This window comes from Clavelina lepadiformis, chromosome 9 (genome assembly GCF_947623445.1).
Source record: "Clavelina lepadiformis chromosome 9, kaClaLepa1.1, whole genome shotgun sequence".
Classification (NCBI taxonomy): domain Eukaryota; kingdom Metazoa; phylum Chordata; class Ascidiacea; order Aplousobranchia; family Clavelinidae; genus Clavelina; species Clavelina lepadiformis.
The window spans coordinates 10,662,597-10,683,963 of NC_135248.1; the positions used below are offsets into that span (position 1 = coordinate 10,662,597).

At 36.3% G+C, this 21,367-nt stretch overlaps 3 protein-coding genes across 4 annotated transcripts; 1 reads left to right on the forward strand and 2 right to left on the reverse strand.

The window, feature by feature from the left end:
- Positions 1-440: 440 nt before the first annotated feature.
- LOC143470888 (very long chain fatty acid elongase 6-like) lies at positions 441-3,553 on the reverse strand. The gene is made up of 7 exons (XM_076969173.1): positions 3,241-3,553; positions 2,859-2,994; positions 2,572-2,777; positions 2,246-2,356; positions 1,383-1,504; positions 1,026-1,226; positions 441-919 (listed from the first exon to the last, which is right to left on the reverse strand). The coding sequence occupies exons 1-7, from the start codon at positions 3,290-3,292 to the stop codon at positions 827-829; spliced, it is 921 nt and encodes a 306-aa protein (XP_076825288.1). The 5' UTR covers positions 3,293-3,553; the 3' UTR covers positions 441-826.
- A 445-nt stretch (positions 3,554-3,998) lies between these two features.
- Positions 3,999-5,958, reverse strand: LOC143470576 (peptidyl-prolyl cis-trans isomerase 6-like). The gene is made up of 4 exons (XM_076968800.1): positions 5,545-5,958; positions 5,269-5,442; positions 4,794-5,016; positions 3,999-4,616 (listed from the first exon to the last, which is right to left on the reverse strand). The coding sequence occupies exons 1-4, from the start codon at positions 5,941-5,943 to the stop codon at positions 4,522-4,524; spliced, it is 891 nt and encodes a 296-aa protein (XP_076824915.1). The 5' UTR covers positions 5,944-5,958; the 3' UTR covers positions 3,999-4,521.
- A 5,654-nt stretch (positions 5,959-11,612) lies between these two features.
- On the forward strand, positions 11,613-20,788 carry LOC143470535 (dual oxidase maturation factor 1-like). Of its 2 annotated transcripts, XM_076968739.1 has the most exons (10): positions 11,613-11,868; positions 14,636-14,693; positions 14,926-15,060; positions 15,199-15,318; positions 16,026-16,179; positions 16,422-16,636; positions 16,920-17,054; positions 17,336-17,394; positions 17,910-18,766; positions 19,276-19,415. In XM_076968739.1, the coding sequence occupies exons 1-9, from the start codon at positions 11,704-11,706 to the stop codon at positions 18,408-18,410; spliced, it is 1,542 nt and encodes a 513-aa protein (XP_076824854.1). In that variant the 5' UTR covers positions 11,613-11,703; the 3' UTR covers positions 18,411-18,766; positions 19,276-19,415. The 2 variants fall into 2 exon arrangements, with proteins under 2 accessions (XP_076824854.1, XP_076824855.1); XM_076968740.1 differs by lacking the exon at positions 17,910-18,766 and having other exon boundaries at positions 19,276-20,788.
- The last annotated feature ends 579 nt before the right edge of the window (positions 20,789-21,367 follow it).

Here is a 21,367-nt window from a genome sequence, read left to right on the forward strand (position 1 = left end):
CAATTTTGTCCGAAATTATTAAAGTGTGACTTAGAATGAATTTATTTGTCTACGATAGCGTACCGTGCAGAAAAATGACGCAAATTTTGTACAATCACTATCTTTTCTTCTTGAGAGAAATGGTATTTTGCTTTTTATACATGGCTTGGTTTTTGATATCGACTGACTTGACTTGAGTCTTATTTATTCCAAAGACTCGATTCTTTATTACAATGCAAATGACTTGACTGGCGACTCGAGTCCAATGACTTGGTTACGACTCTGGCATGTTAGTATAAACAATTTTGTTTTAAGCACAATGTCTACGAAAACATCAAATATGTAAATTTCTTTAGGTTGTCTAAATGTATTGCAGCATACTACTGTGAAGAAATGATCTCATCCTTTGACTACTACTCAAAAGTATCGAACAAACACGGTGGTAGCACCGGCGCAAAATCTTCATCACATATGAAGTATTTATATTCAAACTACACCATCACTCTCTCAAAACAAATCAAATTGAAATATTTTTTATAATCCAGTTTTGTATATTACGACGACTTGCTGTCTATATGTCGACGTTGTACATACAATGTACACTACTTTAAAACTGTTTATATATATTTTATGGACAGCTAAAGACACAAAGAAACAATAAACATTCACAGAATTACAGTAATTCATAGGCCATCAAGCCTAATTTCTAAACGATTTATGGGTAAAAGAAAATGATATAGGACAAAGCCTATTCGGGAACTACTACAAAAAGATATTTTAAACTAGGCCTATATAAATAATGCATAATAAATTTTCTGTTAAAATTAATTTGTCTGCACTGTCGTCATTAATCGACATATTTTGATCGTTTGCGCAAAGACTTAATATTAGTTTTTCCATTATTAGGCATTATTTGGAAGTGCTCTTTTACTTCCAGACCCTGCAAAATATATAATGAAGTAATTTAGACAGCATATACGGACACTAAGGAGAGCGTTATTGTAATTACACAATCAACTAATCATAGCAAAGCAAATAATTTCTACCTTCTGAAAGTTTTGTTGTCCCTGTTTCGCTTTCTTTCCAACAACATAAGTTTTGTAGAAGAAATTGGCAAAAAGTGCAAGATAGGAAGCGTACATGACACTTCCCGATATTTTATGGACGGGCGACGATGGACAACCGTACTCATCGCCCCAAACCACAATTCCGTACATGACAGCGCAACCTATTATCATTTGGGCAATCTATAAACGAAAACAACGTTAACCTTGTCAAAAAGCCTCGTTTACCAACAAAAAATAAGTTGAAAAAATAAGATTTTCCCGCAATAAAATCAACAAGATATTTATAATACAAGTAACTAAACTGTGAATGACAACTTTGCTAAATTATCTCATTACCTGACATCCAGTAATGGCAAGAGCCAGGGAACGTGGAAGTTTTATGCCTGCCGCTCGAAAAGCATAGTAGCTGTACATCAACGAATGTATGGCGTAGTTAACTGTCATAAACACCCAACCACCTGCATAGTAGATAGCTGTGGTTAACGTAGTTTCCCCAAACTTCTAATCGAACCATGAGCATCTCGAACCAAGGCCTGGAATTTCATCTCAGTTTATGCAAACTTGTTGCCAGCAAGAAGTTATGAAACATACCTTGTTTATTCGATTGTATAAGCGTTTTCGATATCGGCTTAACAAGATACTTTATGATCTTATTGCAGAGTACAATTTTTACCGAAACGAAATTTTAACTTTTAGTTATTTGTCGTGGAAAATAGAAAGTATATTTCAAAGGCTTCCTGCGCCATATGTTCCGGTACGGTATAATTAAGCATTACGTACGGCTTAAATTGATTTTTAACACCATTACATGCCGTTCAAGTAAATACGGCATTGTATTGTGATTTTCTAACTAACTAACTTTCTTACAATCTACTAGGATCATTAAGCAGTAGTTAGGGTCTTACACCTAATTGCACCACTACGAAGCGTTTCAGCACGAAGTGCTTGAATCTGGAACGCTAGGAATTTCGAGGGTGACTTTCTACTAAACACACCTGTACCGCCAAGCAGTCGCTGTCTTGAGAAATAATGCGACGTAAGCGGTTACTCAAACGTTTATGGCAATGCATCTTGTTCTTCACATACAGAATACAAATTGGGCTGCGCTTAAAACCTGGTTTATGTTTATTTTCTTAGTCGTTAGGTTAATAATTGGTTGGGTATAAATCCAGTTTTTGATAAAAGCTGTCACTTCATACCTCCATATTTTCCACCATACGTGAGCCCAGCAACTAGAGCAACTGTTAGATGATGATACCAGTGAAGAAATATGAGATTTTGCTTTCGTAATACGATAAAAACTGTGTCAACTGCAAGAACAAAACATCTGCTATTGAGTTGAAAATATCATACACGGGGTTAATTGATTATTTTGGTCTACATGGAAAACATTTCATACGTTTAAACTAATAGCAGCCTATTTTAAGTAAGCCACACCCTCTGGTCATTATTGTCAAAGTTGGCTTAATATTCTATAAAAGCAACGTTAACAATAGCAAAGATAACATTAAAGAGAATTGCTCACTGTATTCTATAAACTTGCTAAATGGAAAAAGCGCTGCCCAAAAATGAGTTACGGGTCCATTATAAACAATGGGATCGCAAACGACCGTTGTCAGGCCTCCAGTTTGAAAAGCTATTACCATGACTGCTGACGTACGAACAGCTCCTAGTATGCTGAAAACGGCCAACAACGACGACCATATCATCATAGGCTTACGTAGACTGAAACTTCAAAGAAATAACAAATTATTGTGTAATGACCTCATTGTTTTAGAATTTTAGATGAATAGAACTGAATGTTTAATCTACCTTGATCTGTTCTTCATGTATTTTTGTCCACCAAAGATTACAACCAAGTAAGCAACACTGCATATTATAGGAATCTCCCATGTCTGATATAGCGAAGACATCCATATTTCTATACGATATTTCTCTAGTTTCCAGTCTAAGTAATGAAAAGGTATTGAAAAACAAGAATGGAGGAATAGCTTCATTTCCCATATCAATCGGCTCAATACAAGTATTGACCGGGGATCAATAAAATTACTATATGAACAACCAGGTTGGTGGAGGTGGTATTGACTAATATGCGACAAAGTTATAGGATACCAACACATGCAATTATCATTACCAGGGCTACGGGTCTGACACAGTATGCTTACAAGCGAATAAAAACTAGAAAACTACCTACCATTAAGAGAGCCATTGCTTAGTTTTTCCTCCCAGGCCTCAAAATCTTGCATTTCGGGTTGGCAATAACAAAACCTTTAGTGTGACTTTAAAACCCGAATCCTTATCTAAAATATGTATTACTTTATCCTTACATTAACCGTCGTAGACGGTCTCCTGCTAAATCAGACAAACTACAGTTGTTCTTAATACGACGTGGTTATAGTGATACATACTACTCTACTAAACTGTAAACTCAGGAAGTTAAAATGGCTCCAGAACATTTCCCGACGCATAAGAAAAAGGCACCAAAGCATATGGCCGCTGGCTTGGTTGTCTGCAATCTGCTCGCGAGACTTGACGCGCTAAACTGAAAAAGTGTACCAACGACCCAACAGACATTCATGTTGGAAAAAGCGTTTGTTTTTTATTACTAGTAGGTTTGGAAATCTTTTGTGGTTTACAAACCTTTGGAATTCGCAATGTCACGATTAGCGATTGGACTTTGACCCGATCGTCAGATCATGGATACTCAGTTTCCATCAAACTTCACGCAAGAGAAAGTATAGCGGCTTAGCTAGGATTGATTTGTAGTATTTAACCCAATGTTTAGAAATAAGCTACGGTAATTTACAGTTTAGGTTAGTTTTATCAATAGCAGTTTCTGACATCCGTTATGGCGGTTGTGCATTTTACACAAAACACGCTCAGCTTCCTATGATCTAAGACATTAAAATTTGATTTTGTACAGTAAATGAAGTCAAGCATTTCATACAAGCATTATACTTTTCACTCATAACACTAACCCAACTGTGTTTTTTAAACAGCTACATTCTACGGCTGTAACATTATACATGATACAAATATAATGATTGTCTACCTATATATTTCGAGTACACACGTTACAACACTTTTCTGTCACCAAGTTTTTTGAAATACTAATTTCTACTGTTATATTAATGCCAACGTTTACGTGAGTGCGCTCGTCTGGATCATAAATAATTTACCATTTTTCACCGAGAAAGCTGTTTAACCTCTGCTTCTTGTGATGAAGTATAAAATGTTTATGACACTTTAACCTGAGCGTGTTGAAGAAAAAAACTGTTTATGGAGTGACCGATTTCAATTTAAGCAACAAAATGTAGTTGCCAAATATAGCAAATTTGTGTCAAAGGTTACAGTAGAATATCATGGTGAGTGTAAATACCAACTGACATATCGATCCACCAAAAACCGAAAGCGTGAATAGGTTAAATAAAAAAGAATATATTCGTCGCTTTAGGTGAATCATAGTGTTTAGATTTTAATGGACAGCTGCCGATACGATTGTGATGTTTTGTAGGGGCTTGAAGTTTTCATCCACTGGCAGTCTATGCAAAGTTTCCAAGAAATACAAACCTAAAAAGCAACAAGAAAGCATCAAACAGATTACATCAAAGCCAAAAGCTCCACGATAATGGCAGTTTACACTTTGTAAGATATGTTTGGTACGGATTAAGACTGGCACACGATAAGGTGAAATTAAGCGAAACGTAACACACTTTTGCAATTAGTTTCGAAAAAGTGCAACCTTACCATCGATTACATGACCAAACACCACGGACTTTCCGTCAAATTCTTTCATTTCCTTCATTGTTATGTAAAACTGAGAGGAGCGTTTGCTATCTTCGTTGTCTTTTAGCGAAACCATTCCGATGTTGCCTTTGGTTTGATGTTTCAGCTTAAGATTTTCGCCTTCAAACGGCTCGTCTAAGGCGCTCTTTCCGCTCGTCCCGTCGTTATTGACGATATCGCCTCCCTAAGAATAGAGCGCGCGCGAGTTATAGGTTTGCATGAGAAAAGCACCAGGAAAGAATAAACGACGCTTTCTTTGCAATCATATTTCATCGACACTTAAAGCAATCAATCAAATATAAGTTAGTGCAATTACAGTTGGTTATTGAAACCGAAACGATATAGAATATACTGAATGTAAATTATATTTTGTTGAAATTGTTGTACAGGCAATTGTATACAAAAAGTAAATTCGCAACTTCAAGCTATAACTTACCATTAAGAAATGATTTGGCAGCAACATGAAAAACCTTGAATTAATGTAACCATACCCCTTTTGTTGAGTGCATAACATTACAAAGTTTTGCACAGTCTTGGGGCAGTGTTGGCCATAAAGACCAAATACAACCGTGCCCCGTGATCCACCTTCAACTTTAATCTTCATTGACACCTAGCGTTGACGTCAGGTTTAGTAATGAAAGTTTTAAAAGTGGTGAAGACAAGGTTATAAACGCTTGCAACTTTTATTGTAGTTAAAATGCGCACAACTTACATAATCGGTGACTTTAGGAGCGCCTCCGCGATCCAACGCATCCACTGACATGTAGAGTGCGATAAGAAAAGCAAGAGAAACAACCGATATAGCGCAAATCAGATAGTGATTTCGACAGAAGGTTTTAAGACAAATCATGGCAGGAGAAGAAACATTTTCTTTTTCCTTCTTTCTTTCTTTTCTGCGTTCCTTTTTCTCTTCCTTTTTTTGCAGAACTTTGCCGTTTACTTTTACCTTTTTCTTGTCTTTCACTCCCACTTTTTCCGCCTTGGCATTTTTGGAAGGTGCAGGTGAAGAAGAATCATCCACCTTCATTTCTGCTACTTCAGGGGACTTATCTTCCTTATCCTTTTTAGACTTCGTTTTTAAAGCTGAAATTGAACATTGTGACACGTGCATTTTACGTATTGCGATTATCAAACAAATTCAAAGAAAATTATTGAAGCAGTAGCTTGCATTGATTTAAACTTTCAGGCTATTGTTGCTGCTTTATTTGTGCGAAGCTAGCTAGCATAGCAAGCTGCTAAGACTGTAAGAATGCTTGATTTTTCCTGACTAAACCTATTATCAGTACAAGTTGCAGGTCACAGGTAAAAGTTATTCCAGACACACATTTGAGGTAAATCTATCTCTTTTCTGGGGTAAATTTTTACCTAACCTGCCCGAAAACAAACAACCATTTAGCCAGTATAGCAAGCATGTGCATATTGTAGAATATAGTAACACGTATTCGTTTCAAGACACGTGACTATGAATAACCAATCATGCATCAGCACCGGGATGAAATCAGCTTTATCGTTGTTTTTATTGCAACAACTCTGTCCTGTAAATGAGATGCTGATACTACTTGAACAGATACGATGTTGTTTTAAGCTTATGCGCGTACAGGTTTAACAGACGGACTAAATGTTAACGTGCAAGTATTATGCGGTCAATTATGCCCAGCGTGTTTGTGAGCAGTGAATGCAAAATAGCAATTGTATTAAGTCATAGAATTTTAGCAACATTGTATTGTTTGACGTCATCCAATTTCTTTCGAGCCTTACATTGATCTGTAACATTTCTTATGTTATGGTTAATAGTTTGGTAAATGTTTATAAGTTTTGGAAAAAATGTTTGTTCTCAAACTTTTATGATACGATTTAAAAAAATCAAACATTCTAACATGACTGTCAACATGCTACCTAGTTTAAAACAGCTTGTGGTTCCTATTTCCTGTAACTTGAATGAAGAAATGAAGAAACTGCTAAATTTATTGAAGACCTTGCGGTGAAAATAATTTGTATATAATTGTCGCTAGGTGGCTCCGAGTAAACACATTTTTCATTTCGAAAAGTTGTAGGACAATAGTGACCCAGAGATGCCAAAAACGGTTTACTGAAACATTAGAAACATTATTATTTACTACACGTTATTTACTGCTATTATTTACTACATTTATTACATGTTTGTTTTGATAATGACGTCATTTGTAAGCTTTTGAATTGCGTTCAATCTCATATTTTTGCTGGTGAATGTGATATAGGGACGAAAAGTAAATAGATCTACTCAACTTTTCATAGGTCATTCTATCGTTCGACGTTAATTCCAAGCATTAATTAATTATTAATTTGCTCTTATCAGCAAGTGAGCTAATACTAACAGTAACTTGACCACACAATGGTTGTTTAACAATCATGGACAAGAGATCTGTACCTTTCACACTTGTTTTTGACAAGAATTTTTTCCTTAACGACAAAGAGGAACTATACACGCTCTACAGAGGTTTGTTGAATTGCGTCATCCTGTTTGCATTTTCTGTGAACTTTTTGACAACCAGTTTGTTTGATATAAACTTGTTAAAGTTTCACATTTAATACACAGAACCTGTTTGTTATCCATTTGTTTTCCATCTGGTTTTGAACTCTATTAGATCAACGTGGTTTACTTAGAGAGATATTAAAGTTATAGATTTGCGATAAACATTCAACGACGTGCGGAAATTTACAGACTTGCGAGTTCTTGCCACGTATGTCATGTGAATCTGCAATAAACAAAAAAGAAATAATCCAAGGAAAAAGATGCGTCATGAATGTCCTGTGATTCTGAATTGCGAAAAGTGTAACCCGAATCAACAAAGAAAAACCGTCCTATGAAAATCATAGCCTATAGACTTAGAGTCTAGATTACACCGTAAAGATCATTTAAAAATAACAAAAGCACGATGGAGTAATCACAAGACATCACCGGCTCGTTTCAGCGTTGAGGCTCTTTGTTATTTTTAGCGTTGTGTTACGTGTTAAGGTTTTCTCACAATGATATTTTGTAGCAAGGCAAAGACTAGAGACAAGTTTTCTTGCTATTTACGCCGCCTTTAGAGATGATTGGAGCCGTTGTTTCCTTTCTTCGTTTCTATTTGCGTCAGGGCTTGGGGGCCTACAACAGTACAATACAACAAAATACAAAGTTGCTTTAAAATGATAAACCGATATTTAGTCTGAATAATTGTTTACTGAATAATAGGGATGTGCCACGAGGAAGATTATTCGGGTTCGTTCGAACCCAAATATCATGAAGGTTGACACGAACGAATCCCGAATCTATTCGTATTAAAACCAAACAATATAATTTCATCCAAAAGTTGTCAAGTCTTGCTTGTAACATGACGCAATCGATAAACAAGTCGCTTTCTTTAAAAAAAAAACAGTGTTTAAAAAACCATTGAAAAAGCAAAATCGTTAGGAAAACGACCTTAGTTGTAAGTATTGCTGACTCTATTTTAGCTATGTTAGGAAACTAGATCATCATTTTTTAACAAAGTCAGCAAATTTATTAGTAATATTGTATTTGGGTTTGCCATTGTTGGTATTCGTGTTCGCCCGAATCTTCAATAAAGGCGATATTCGGCGAATCTATTCGGGTTTGGGTTCGTATCGGCCCATCCCTACTGAATAATGGCCAGCACTTTTACTCAAAGGCATTGTGTTTGAAAAACGGTTTAAATTCACAACTGTCTCATTCATTTTTATACGAATCTGCCTTGCCACGAAACGCAGTGGTTAAAAAGCATTTTGAATTTAGCGTTCCTGTTGCTCCGTCTTGGGCATAAGGTCAGCACCGTTGTCATAGTGCATGACGGTTCCGCTGCGTTACCCACGAAAAGTTTGTACTATTCACCCCGTAAGTATTAAAGTGTCTTTTTTATACATGCACTTAAACCTCTATAGTTTTGAGTAAAGAAGTACCAGTTTCCAGTATCTAGCTGATGTCAGAGACGAAACTGCTGATAAGAAGTCGACAGACATAAAGGCGAGTCGTAGATAAAGCGCAAGCCTGGGCACGACATCATTTAAATATTTTAAAGGCAGATATGTTGGTAATGCAAATTGTTAGATGTGCGCAGGAAATCAGAGTTTTCTACGCATATGTGGGTATGACTAATAACAACGGATACCACGCGTAAGAGCGATAACAAACACTATCGAATAATGTTAATATCGGTACTGGTTTGTTACTGTAAACGCTATTGTTCGAAATGGGTGACAATATGTTCTGCACAATAACCTTTCGTTCAGCAAAAAATGTCGGCAGTAACGAATATTAACATATACCTAATTGTATTAAATGAATGACGAGGCGACCGAAAGCCCGCGTTTACCGAGTCAGACCAATCAGCATAGTAGTTTAATATTTAATCTAATTGTATTGAATTTGACTTGCGTTTGGTTAGTATACAGTGATTTTGGTCATTTGGCTTGCGAGGTTAATATAAAGTTAGCAATTATGGTCTTTCAAGTTTCTCATCGTTCAAACGCGCTAAATACAGATTTAATGCTAGTTGAGTGTTTGTTCGCTTTTCAGTAAAACGTCATCTGAGTTTTAGCCTGATAAAAGTTTGTTGAAGAGTATTTTAATTTACATTGATACAACGTCACACTGTAAGCAGTGCGTATTTCATACTGATGGGCATCTCTTTCCTCGAAAAATCTATGTTTGTCAGGTCTAAGAATGTCTACAAACGTACTGAGCCTTTAACGCGAACAGATGAAAAATAGACAACTGTATGAAGAAGTTTCTGGTTGCAGAAGTCGTGATTGTTCAGTGGTTGTTATTACTAAAAGTAAGCTATTGCAGATCTCGCGGGTTGATGTATCTTGCTTGTTTTTCAATTGTTGCTAGGAAAAGATTGCATTTGCAGGAAGCGTTTCGTCATAAAGAAAGAAACATAACTTCGTGACAACGCTGGTACGCGACGGTTTCGGATGCTCCATTTATTCTAAATGCTTCATTTATTCTGTTTGAATTATGTTTGTGTGTGTTCAAGAAAAGAGATTTTGCATTTTGGGCGAAAAGACAGCAACGAAATACAACATTGTTATGGAAGGCAGGTAGCAAAAAATTATATTTAGAAAGACAAAAGGGAGTAGTGAATCAGAGATTGCAACCTTTTGTATTATTTTTCAGTGGTTTGTGAAGATAATAAAAAACTCAATCGAAGTAAGACGCTTAAACATTTTCTCGATTTGGTTAAATCCTTAAATTTGAAATGAACAAAATTATCATTTTCAACTTTGCTTCATATATACACCATTATTATAAAATTGACATAAGCTTATGTTGCAAGTTACACTTAATGTTTAAAAATGATACGCAAAACTGCATTTAACGGTGTGATAAAATCAATTTCACTTTAGCATTTGTCATACTTCAAATTCTCGTAAAGTTACTCGTAAACACGTCAAAAACAGGTTTTCCCTTAAGCAATTATACAAGGTTTGGACGCTAAAACTTGTGTTGCGTAAGTTATTCCGAACTAGGGTTAATAATTATTAAAATTCGGTCGCCCAGCAAAGTAGCCTTCGTAATAAAGTCCGGTTTCGCAAACACACCAGGAGTTGGAATACTTGAAGTTATTTATGTCAATATTTCTGATTTACATTGATATCTTCTTATAAGTACGTTGACGGGAAAAGAAAAAAAGGCTTTTGACCTTCCTTGCTTTCAGGCGTCGGAATTAGATGCTACGTCGTAGACAAAGTTAAACGGTTGTCTATTGGATTGGGCGAAGTTGCAATCATGCCGTATCGATAGGCAGGTATTTTGTTAAGACTTTTGACTGAAGAGCTAAACAATCTTAAGACCGACTTAATTAACCGTTGTGTAACTCAAACCAATTGGTAATTTAAAGTTAAACAGTTTTTGAAATTTAAATTATAACAAACGTTTTGCCTAATATACGGTAACTTGTAGATTGTAACTTGTAGATAGTAATGCAAATGTTCGATGTGCGCAGGAAATCAGAGTTTTCTACACATATGTGCGTATGACTAATAACAACGGATACCACGCATAAGAGCATATTAGATTGTAATGTCGATTCTTAATGAGTTTCAATGGGTATAGTCTGCGCGTCTTATCTTAAAAGATGTTTATCTTTTTGTTATTACAACTGTTTTAGTTGAATTAGACAAAATGCATATACAGCATAACGAATAAGATCACGCCCACATTAACGCGTTTAAATAAAGTTTAGAGGCTGGAACGACTTGTTTGAAAAGATTAATTGCTTTAAAAGCATTGCTTGCTCGTTTACACGGAAATTGTGATAACAACAAGGTAAGAGAACTTAATTGTATCAGTAAGAAACAAAGCGTTTGAAAATTTAGGAACTGCTTTTCGTCGCTTGTGCGTTCTGCGTGGATAAAAGACGTTACATCAAATTTCACTTCCTTGTCTGTGGAATTAGATGACGTAAGGTGATATGCCTTCACAGGTGAAAGAGTACAGAAGGGGTTTACCGCAATGCCTGTGTGTTGAAAGCCCAACTTAATGTCCAGGTTGCAACAATGATTGTATTAGCACTTGAACTTGCATCGTATAGAATTTTGTATACGTTACTGGGTTAGCAAACGTCCGAAACATTAGTCGTTGTCTCAGTCATTTTCTGTAATTCGTTTTTTTATTTAAATTAAAACAATGACAGGATTTTTCTATTTAGGTTAATCCACATGAGGAATGAAATGCGTCTTTTTCTTGCCGTTTTTTATTTTAACAGAGAACATTGGACAATGAACTACAATAACTAACCATGTAGTAGCATTATTTTGCAGGCACAGAAATTATATTTTTGTTTTAATAAAGCCTTGAAGCTTATTGTTATAGCGAACTAAGGCTTAAAAAATGAGCGGCATTTACAGCGCTTTTCGGCAGAATGGAGGTCCTACCCAACACCCCGCCATGCCCACTGCGGTTACAGCCGATGTTCTGGAAATTGGCTTCGTCTTTGCATTTGCAATCTTGGCTTTCTGCTTTGCCCTGATTGTCCCAGGCTACCGTGGAATTGCGGTAAGTTACAGAAAAATCTATTGTTTGTAAGTATCTTAAATTGCGACATTGTAAAAAGATTCCTGCAGAAGGTATGTAGGCTCTTGATAAGTAACGCCAGACTGAGTTACACAAGTTACCTTACTTGCATCCACGACTATACAGTATGTACCGAATTTGGTGGTGCTAACAAAACTTTAGGGTACACCTGCTTTGCATATAAAAAAAACAAATTACGGTGTTTTTATTATACGATTATCTTAATTTGATTGTATCTGTGCGTTTTGCATAAATGCCATAGATTTGTAAATGATATAAATTTGAGATGATTTGCTAAGACGTTTTTTTCTTTCTGTCGTTTTTTTTATAATTTTTATTTTTTTTATTTTTTCCATAAATTTTATTAATAAAACGTACAAACTAAAACACAAACTAAGATACAATAATACATTTTATTTAATATTCGCTTGTTGTACTAAAAAACAGTATTTAACAGTCTTTAAACTTTTGTTGGATGATCGATTTGCTCCGTTAAAGGTTGCGATGCTGTATAAAGCAAAACAAAGGCAGAAATGTAATAAGGTCCAGTAAAATGCTTTCGAAAGCAACTACAATAGTTTTTGTAGAAACATGACACTTTAAAATGTTGCTTTATTGTGTTATTAAACGTCTTAAACTAATTGTTTCAAAGTTAACACGGTTTTAGTTCGTTTTGTTAATTTAAAGGTTGCGCTTGCGTTGTAAATATTTTTAACTGTGGCGATTTACAACTAGCAAAGGTAATTTGACGATTGTTCTAAAAGGTCGACATTAAATTCGTGTCACTGCCTAAGCTCGAAGATATACTTACGGCCCTGATTACATCGTCGATAAACAGAAACCCAAAGAGCAAAAGAAGAAAGAAATTCATGCAATATTGCGCTTATAGTTAAACAAAATACTACAATTTGTATTGGTCCTTGTTTTAAATCCATTATCGTAACAAAAGGGAAAAATAAGTCGTTTTTGAAAGTAAATATTTTAACCTAGCCCTTTACCAACTGCCCGACATTGCGACAGCTATATAGGCAAACATTCCATACGAGATTTTAACAGGACCAACAATACAAAGAAATTTTGTTTAAACAAATATGGTAAACGACGTTGTGCTTTCAATGTCGTTCAGAGGCAGACGTTTTTATTCTACGTAACCTCAGGTACTTTTCGGCTAAGAAATTGGTTTGTTATTTGCATAACACTGTCGCAAAATTGGCCTACAACAGAAGGAGTTCAAACTTCAATTACAAACGTCACAGTTAGGAATGACTAGTGTTTAGATAAAGTTATTTTGAGCCTCACAATCTTGAAAAGAATAGTTTTAGTTACAATCCATAACAATAGAAACAACTTAAATGGAAATCTTTTTATAGCACTTATACATAGGATAATGTTCGTATTACTTGGAAACACTACGTCATAATATAAAAGTAAACAACGTCGGTTCGCGGTTTGTTACAAGGCAGGGACAAACCACATGTGTGCTTTAGGTGTTTCCAAACCAGTTGGTAAGTGCTCCTCTTTCTAGAATACTTTAATGACGTCTAATAAAAGTAAAATTACGCTATGTCGTCGCGATTCTTCGCGAAGTTTCTTGAAACCCTGATCAAAAAAGCTTAACTCAGAGTCATTACATGTACTTAGCAATACACGTCAGCGTAAGTCAAATAAAAAACAAGAAACCAGTTGCGATTAAATAAATAAGACAGATTCATTCTCGTAGCTACTGCAAAACAAGCCAGTAACGAACAACACGCGAACTTTTATGGAAGTTTAAAACCAAATATTGTCATGAAAAGTTTATGTCTATTCATCATAGTACGTTTTTTTCCATACAATTGTGTTTTTTATGGACTTAATTTTATTCCACGCCTAAAGTGTTTTGCTGCTGTCACCGCCACTGACCACCCCTTCACGCATTATAATGATGCTCATTGGGGCACACTATAACGATTTCAAGGATTCAAAATTCACGCCTCCATATATCTCGCACCTTGTTCCGTTAATCTCAGGCCGTGTTGACTCTTAATAAGCTGAGAGGGGCCATTCTACATTTTGTGTCCGGCTGGGAAAGACTATGATTTAGCTGTTATTGGTGGCATGATGATTTACAGTAAATATCCGTTAGTTATGATTGTGTTTGGTATACAGCTTCAAGAAACGCTAAATGTATTGTGACGTAGATGATCGCGTAAAGCGTGGAAGACATTCAGGCTTATTGTCACCAGCTGTGGCTGAATCCAAAAGGGAAAAACCGACAGAGTAAATTTTTTCGTGCTATCAATTTACACTCTGCTTACGTTTGAAAATAAAACACACGGCTTGCCCACGAAAAGAAGTGTCCGCTATAAAGTCTCCTGATTCTTTCAATGACACCAAATACTCGCTTTTGTGTCTGCGGTTTATGGCGTTAATGGAAAATCACAGATAAAAAAATATTTTTAAGATTTTAAAAGTTTTTTTTCACCGAATGGGTTTCGTCTCGCTTCACTGCTCTTCCCTAAAATTGCTGCCAACATCACCTCCAAATGATAGCTTTGGATGTAGCAAGAACCGCGAAACAAACCGAAAGCACTTTAAATAGAACTTTGAAGCAGCAGCAACTAAAAATTTTTCTTCACGTGACAAATACCTTATTGCTGACGTAGTTGGCATTATTTGCATTTTTAAAAATAGACCCTCGCGGGGTTATACGCAACCCACTTTGGTAAGTTTACAGAGAATTAACTTTTTTTTATTTCTTGTTTTTCAGAGGTTTTACTTTGTTTGTCGGGTCGTTGTCAGTCTCTTCATTGGCTCTGCAATATTTTGTAAGTAAATGTTTCAAAGTTTGGATAAAATAGTTTATACGAATGCCTACTTTTGCAAATACAGTAAAAGTTTAATCGTAACGTAACAATTATTTATATTGGACGAATAAAATGTGTGCTTTTCTTTCAGTTGGCAACCACGTCGCAAACACAATGACAATATTCAGTAGTTTGAAATGAAGCTCTTAAAAATCAATCGAATTACTGTTTTAACACATGTTTACATTTGCAGTGGGAGTTTTGGGCCAAGAGTGGGAATATCATGAAATTGAAACACGGACATATTACAAGGCATTTACACCAACCGAGATTCACGCCAAAGTCGGAGTTAAAATTGGTCTCGGTTCCGTGAACATAACTCTGTTAGGTAAGTGCATATAACAGAAGGGCGCAACGAGCCGTAAATAACAGGAATTGTAGTGGTTTTAAATTAAGATATCGTAAGTTAAATCTTTTCCTTTCAACTTTGTTATATTTTTCAATGTCTTCGGTTTCTTTTATAAAGGAACGCCGGTCAACCAAACAGTGGGACATGTTGGCAACCAAACCTTTTATGAGACAATCAACTACAACGAACGTTTTCACTGGGCTTGGCGTCAGGGAAGAATAGGATTTGGACCTTATGGTAACATTTTGGTGTGGTTGTTCGGTCGGCTCCTACAGCTGTTTTTAACTTATATACTTGATGCTTCAAGGCAATACAATTAAATATTGCCCATTGTAATATGCGCGTATGTCGGTGTCAATTCAAGACGTAGTGACGAATTAGCTATACAGCTGTTTATTGCGAATGCAGTTAACGATACCTTGCTTGTGCTTGTTGAGGAAAATTTTCTTTTACCCGTAGTGGTTTATTTTAAAAACTGCCAGTCTGGCCAATGGTTAGCATTTCCTTAAAGCAAGCACGATGTAGGGAATATTCAATACAAAGTATTTTCGTTGAGCAATAATCATGCTTCCGTCGCCTTTAAATGCAAGCTTGCTTGTAGTCACGCACTCTATTACGTCATAAAAGCTTTATAGAAAATCACGTGTATAAGTGAAAACGTTTTCTCAGAAACCTATTACTTTGTTTAATAATACATTTGTGAATTATAAAAAAACGGTTCTCTAAATTGTTTGCACTGCACTGTACATTTAAGTCGATTTAACTTATTTAATTTCTGTTTAGCGTAATACGTAGGATATTACTAAATTTCGAAATTTTAAAGTTAAATATAGTTAAAAAAAACCTTGTGCAGAACTGCAGGCAACACCAACAAGTCCGAAATCAATTACCAGCGCGATTGAAATATAATTCTGTGTTACTACACTCCGTGTTTTCTCTTCCAGCTGGCATAATCAACCGTGAATACAGAGCAGCACAGTTTCGAGGCGCTCCTTTGCCAATCTTATGGGTTGCTGAGTATTTTACTCTTGATGGTGAACTGATAAGATGGGGCAGATCGTACCGAACGGCTGGCTGGTTTACCAATATGGTCTTGTGGTAAGTGATGCGGTATGGTGTAATGCAACTTTGAAGTAGAACGGACTTGAATCAATTGTATCTTTTGTAAAGAGTTGTATTATTTTGCAAGATCGGGTTATCGTGTATATATCGGCGAAGAATTAGAGTTACGACAATTTTGCATTATAACAACAGTAGCAAGTTATTAAAGTTGGCTGATTTCCGCGCATAATCAGCTTTTGCTCTGCCTTACGTAACCATGACGTACCACTCTCAAATAGGACCGCCGTCCCGACGTGGCTCATCGCCAATATACTGTCAGCTGTTGTACTCTTTTACGCCGGCTGGATGTTCCTGATCACCGGGGGCCTTATGCTTGTGGGCAATATCATCTGGGCAAGCATTAAATGGGGCAGCCAACCGCTGGTCATTCCGTTTGAGGATGGTCACATCGAACCACACTACGGACCCAGCTTCTACCTGGTTTTAGCAGGAGGTCGGTATAATGTGGTTATCGCTGTATTGAGTTTAACAACAATTCCACCGGCGCAGTATTTGTTGGGTTGGTTTGTTATTGCTGAGAACCAATAACCTGTCATGTAATCTTTACGTTACCACCTTGTGGGAGCAAGTTGCTCCGTAACGCAAGCAAACGACTGTAAAATGTAGCAACCACAATCTTAGTAACATCAAGGTGGCCATTTAATAACCTTCTACAAGCAGCTACAAGCACTTAAGTTGGGCAACAGAACAACTCGTAATCAAGATTTGTGTTCCAGGTATAATATCATGCCTATGGGGCATCATGATTGTCTGCGCTGACCTCTGGTGGCCACAGTTCATTGCTGATTTCTTCGACAACGACGTGCTCAAGGATTATGACCAATACTACCACAAGGACGATGAAGAAGATGGTGAGATTCTTTAAATGTTTACAGATAATTTCAACTAGTAATTACAATAAATATAAATTAGCATTGGATGATTTATTTGGTAAAAGAAGAAGTTGAATCACTTCTGGTGTAGAAGTCGTTGTCATCACAGCCAACATATTACTCCTTAAAGAATTTGGTTTTAGCCAAAAATTTAAAGCTTTAGAGAATTATTTCCGATTAATTGTAATTAATTGTAATGTAATTAATTAATAATCTACCATTAATTAATTGGCAATCGTTTACAAACAAATTTTCTACAGATGAACAGGATGTTGAAAAGCGGCCGAGCAGTCATCACCGCGGGGGCGTTCAGAAACGAGTAAGCACAACTTTGTTCAGCTGATATACAGACAGAAATAGCTTGTTGCTTATCTGAGCAGTTTCTGTAATTTTTTTAGATAACTTCATACGTTTAACTTGATATAAACGATTTTATGCAATTTTAAATAAGGATACTATAATTATCTTGAGAGACAAATAGTTCAGAGAAAAAAGGAATTTTGTTTAAGATTTGCAAAGTTTTCAGTATTCGCATGTTCACACCAATGGCTTTGTTGGTTTGTCGTCCAGTTAATCGGTCTAACCGTTTGCGGTTAACTCCGCAATCTCATCATTTATCTATATTTAAATCAATTTTCATCTTAACAACACAAGCAATCTCAGCATATATCATCATCATCTGAAGTTTAAACTTTGTCTAGAATATGGCAAAGTCCTACATATATTTATGTAGCGTGTGCTGGGAAATTTTTGTTTTCCATCATCCCACATATTACTACATTGTTTTGTTGGTAACTTTATCTAAACATCTTCATATCATTTGCCATAATCCAGGCTAGCCAGGGTCTTGCTGATATCCGTGCAAAGAACTGGACAAGGCGTCGCAAGTCTCGTGATCTTTTGGTTCAGGATTTAAACCGGGAAAAGTACGCTAAAATTTATGACAACTACAGCAAGTTTGCAGTGGAGAAGGAATCATCAATTGCAACAGTATCCGAAGAAGGTTCAAGCTCCAAAGCTCCTCCTAAAAAGGAGGAACCTAAATCTACTGTTGTAGAGTTGGAAACTCTACACGAAGAGTCGAGCAACTCCTCTACATCATCATCTTCTCCAACCTCATCAAGGAAACCTTCCCATGACACTGAATCTCTTAAGGAAGATAAGATAAGTGACGTCTCAAGTCAACACGGAGAAGAATCCCTTAAAAATGAAGACATTGGTGTTAAATCAGAAGAAAGCGAAAAAGGAAAAGAGCAGAAAGTTGAGATTCCAGCTGTTACCAAACAGCCCTTGCAAGCCGCCGTGAGCAGCCCGGTGCAAGATACTAAACTATAAACTGTTCTTGAATTAAAACTGAAAGACAATGTAGTCTCAATTTATCCATATTTATACTCAGAAGAAATCTTTTTTCCTGTTACTATACGGATTCTTGTCACAGAGATTGTATCTCTTGTTTCTACGAGGTTAGACTTTTTCAAGCTTCGCCGATAAATTCGTTTTGTCTTTCAACACTGATACTCTTCTTAATTGTCCGCAATACCATGATGCCGACCAACATTCCATCTCTCGAATTTTTTGCTCTTCTGTACTGTTATACCTGCACTTTTCTGATACCTCCAATAAGTGGAATTACCATCTGAAAACATCCTCCTCGGACTCCTGTGGTATCCTTATTCGACTGAATGAAAGAGGTTGGAGGATGGTCTCAGTTATAGCTTGGGTGCAAATAAAACAACGCTAATACGGATGTCTATTTTAGTTTTGCACGAATTGTTTTCTGCTTCTTTATAATACTTTCTACCCGTTTGATCTTTTGTATATCATTATGTACTCAATAATATTTTTCTATTTAGTTGTTCGTTTTGCATGTTGGGTGCTACTTGATGTAGGCTTTTTTTAAAGGGTGTTGATGTATTCTAAATCTTGTCTCATCGACATTCCTAAGGGAATGTACGATATTTCTTTTTGGTGCGTATCAGGTGTTTTGTTTTACTTGTGCATCAAGTGTTTAGAAAGAATTGCGGTCATTGACTACCACTTAATTCATACCCAACGAACTGAACACTTGTGACACAAACAGGAAAAAATAATTTCTTGAACATTTCATTCAGAGTGCATTAATAATGCACCTTTACGCGAAAGACGAATTATTTATCGGGTTTAAAACTAGCGCTAATTCTTTTGTTTCTGTTATTTTCAGGCACACCGGAGTACTGTAATTGGACGTGCACTTCGCAGGACCGAAAGGCGCAAGCCTAGACCGGACAGCAGCAGAGTTCAAGCAGTGGACGGGGGTCACCGCAACGAGGGCTTTGACGGGGTCGCCGAGGTTCACGCTGGAAACGGGTTCGGTTCTGATAATAATCAACCAACATACGAGAATGCAGGCGATGTTGCCGCCCAAGAGGGGGAAGGCGTGTACGAGAACGAGGCGTATAACCGCAGGGAAACCTCTGCTCTGTGAAGAGATCAAAAAGGAGAATTTGTAGTCATCATCATGGGAGTTTTGTTAAAAGCATATATTTAATCAATATTAAATTTCCATGTTGTTGTTTTTTTCCCTTGAGCTTTAATAACCACTAACATAACTTTAGTTGGTAGTAACGTAATTGATGTTTTATTCTGAATTGCAATTGGTAAAGGCATTTAGGACAGGTTTTAACAAACTTCTTTTTGTATTGTTTTCAACCTTTAATATGCTAAAATAAAGGGTGTTTTGGCCCATAGTTTTGTTGTTCGACGAATTGCCTGCTTGATTTATAATAGAGAACCTGTAATGTACTGAATTGCTACTCTATTGCGTGCATATTTTATAAATGGGAAACTTGTATACGTTTACGTGCAAAAGCATGTAAGTTCCTTTTTTCCCACTTGACGGTTTCTGTTGAAAGTTAAAAAACGCACCATGCAAAAGTTGGTCATCGTTTGTTTGACAACTTGCAAAGTGCTTAAAATCTTTACAATTTAAAAAAGGTTTGTACAATTGAAATAGACAGTAACGTTTTATTGAAACGTTTAAATATAAAGTAGAAGATTTATGTATACGTTTATTATATTGTTTCCAAGTATTTCGGGGTTGTCTAAATGCCATTTGAAGGATGTTCGTTTGCCGACGTGTATAACAAATGTACATATACTTATACAGCATAACACCGCCCTATACTTATGCTTGCTTCACAGTTTATAAAGCAATCAACCATTATATCGAAAAAATCTCGCTATGCACTTATAGTTAGTATATGGAACATATATTTTAAAGCGATTTGGTTGTGTACATGGTGGTTGGTACAGCCGATACTCGTACGTTTTGGAGCACATTCATGCACTTTCTTGTAAAATTGATTTACATCTATTCAAGCATTAATCGCATGTATAGCATATAATTCTCGTCGTTAATTAACCGTACCCTATAACTTAGTTTGTTATATTTGCATGTGTTGTACATACTTGATACTGCCTACAATATTTTCCTAACACATTATATCCCCGTTGTATGTAACCCTTGTAACCGATAGGCCCTTACACATATTATGCCATGTTTTCGTTCTCTTTAAACGAAGCAGCGAGAACAAAACCTGTCTTTCATATTATTATTCTGTGATTTTCTGTCTTTTGTGCATATTTTTTATGGCTGACCAGCTATTATAAAAATGTGCTGTAGGAGACAGAAGCTGTGCAAATTTCCATATGAAATATATAACCGATATACAGAATGGTAAAATGTGTTTCAGCATACTTACGCATTACGTCAAAGGCTCAAAGCTACGGTTTTAAACCAACTGCAGAGTTCCGTTGTGTTAACACTTTCAGATAAATGGACGCCATCGTTAACAACACAAGAAAGAATATAACTTATATACAGGATTGTTTTTAACGAACGAACGAACGAACAAACGTACGTTTGAAACGTGTGTATAAGATTTACTGTAGTTCAAGAAAAGGAATACGGCAAAAAGAAGAGAGACAGAAAGTTTATATCTATGGGCCTCAGTGTTTAAGATTCAATGGCAGTATACATCAATTTTTTATCGATTTAATTTACGTTTTAACGACTTTGACCTTATTTGGTGCGATTCCTGATTGCAACTCGATTTATTCTGTTGTGATCGACTTTGGTTGCCCTGCCTGTCTGGTATTGCATTCGACAACAATGATTTTTTCAAAGATAAAGGAACCGCGCAACTCGCGATTTAAACATTGCCAGGTTAGCGCATATCAATCTTCCAGTTGTTAGCCAGTGTGTCTATTCTGTTGGAAGTTCGACATGGCAACGTTAATAGGCCTATTGCGCT

What these genes read in the sequence shown, in the direction of transcription:
- LOC143470576 (XM_076968800.1), bottom strand. Translation starts at nt 5,943, where the DNA reads ATGCACGTGTCACAATGTTCAATTTCAGCTTTAAAAACGAAGTCTAAA. An exon ending in TGCCAAATCATTTCTTAATG is followed by an intron (nt 5,017 to 5,268) that starts GTAAGTTATAGC and finishes CTCTATTCTTAG; the next exon opens with GGAGGCGATATCGTCAATAA. An exon ending in GTTTGGTCATGTAATCGATG is followed by an intron (nt 4,617 to 4,793) that starts GTAAGGTTGCAC and finishes GTTGCTTTTTAG; the next exon opens with GTTTGTATTTCTTGGAAACT.
- LOC143470888 (XM_076969173.1), bottom strand. Translation starts at nt 3,292, where the DNA reads ATGCAAGATTTTGAGGCCTGGGAGGAAAAACTAAGCAATGGCTCTCTT. An exon ending in AAGCAATGGCTCTCTTAATG is followed by an intron (nt 2,995 to 3,240) that starts GTAGGTAGTTTT and finishes TTCATTACTTAG; the next exon opens with ACTGGAAACTAGAGAAATAT. An exon ending in GTATGGTGGAAAATATGGAG is followed by an intron (nt 1,505 to 2,245) that starts GTATGAAGTGAC and finishes TCTACTATGCAG; the next exon opens with GTGGTTGGGTGTTTATGACA.
- LOC143470535 (XM_076968739.1), top strand. Translation starts at nt 11,704, where the DNA reads ATGAGCGGCATTTACAGCGCTTTTCGGCAGAATGGAGGTCCTACCCAA. An exon ending in CGTGAACATAACTCTGTTAG is followed by an intron (nt 15,061 to 15,198) that starts GTAAGTGCATAT and finishes TCTTTTATAAAG; the next exon opens with GAACGCCGGTCAACCAAACA. An exon ending in TTTACCAATATGGTCTTGTG is followed by an intron (nt 16,180 to 16,421) that starts GTAAGTGATGCG and finishes ACTCTCAAATAG; the next exon opens with GACCGCCGTCCCGACGTGGC.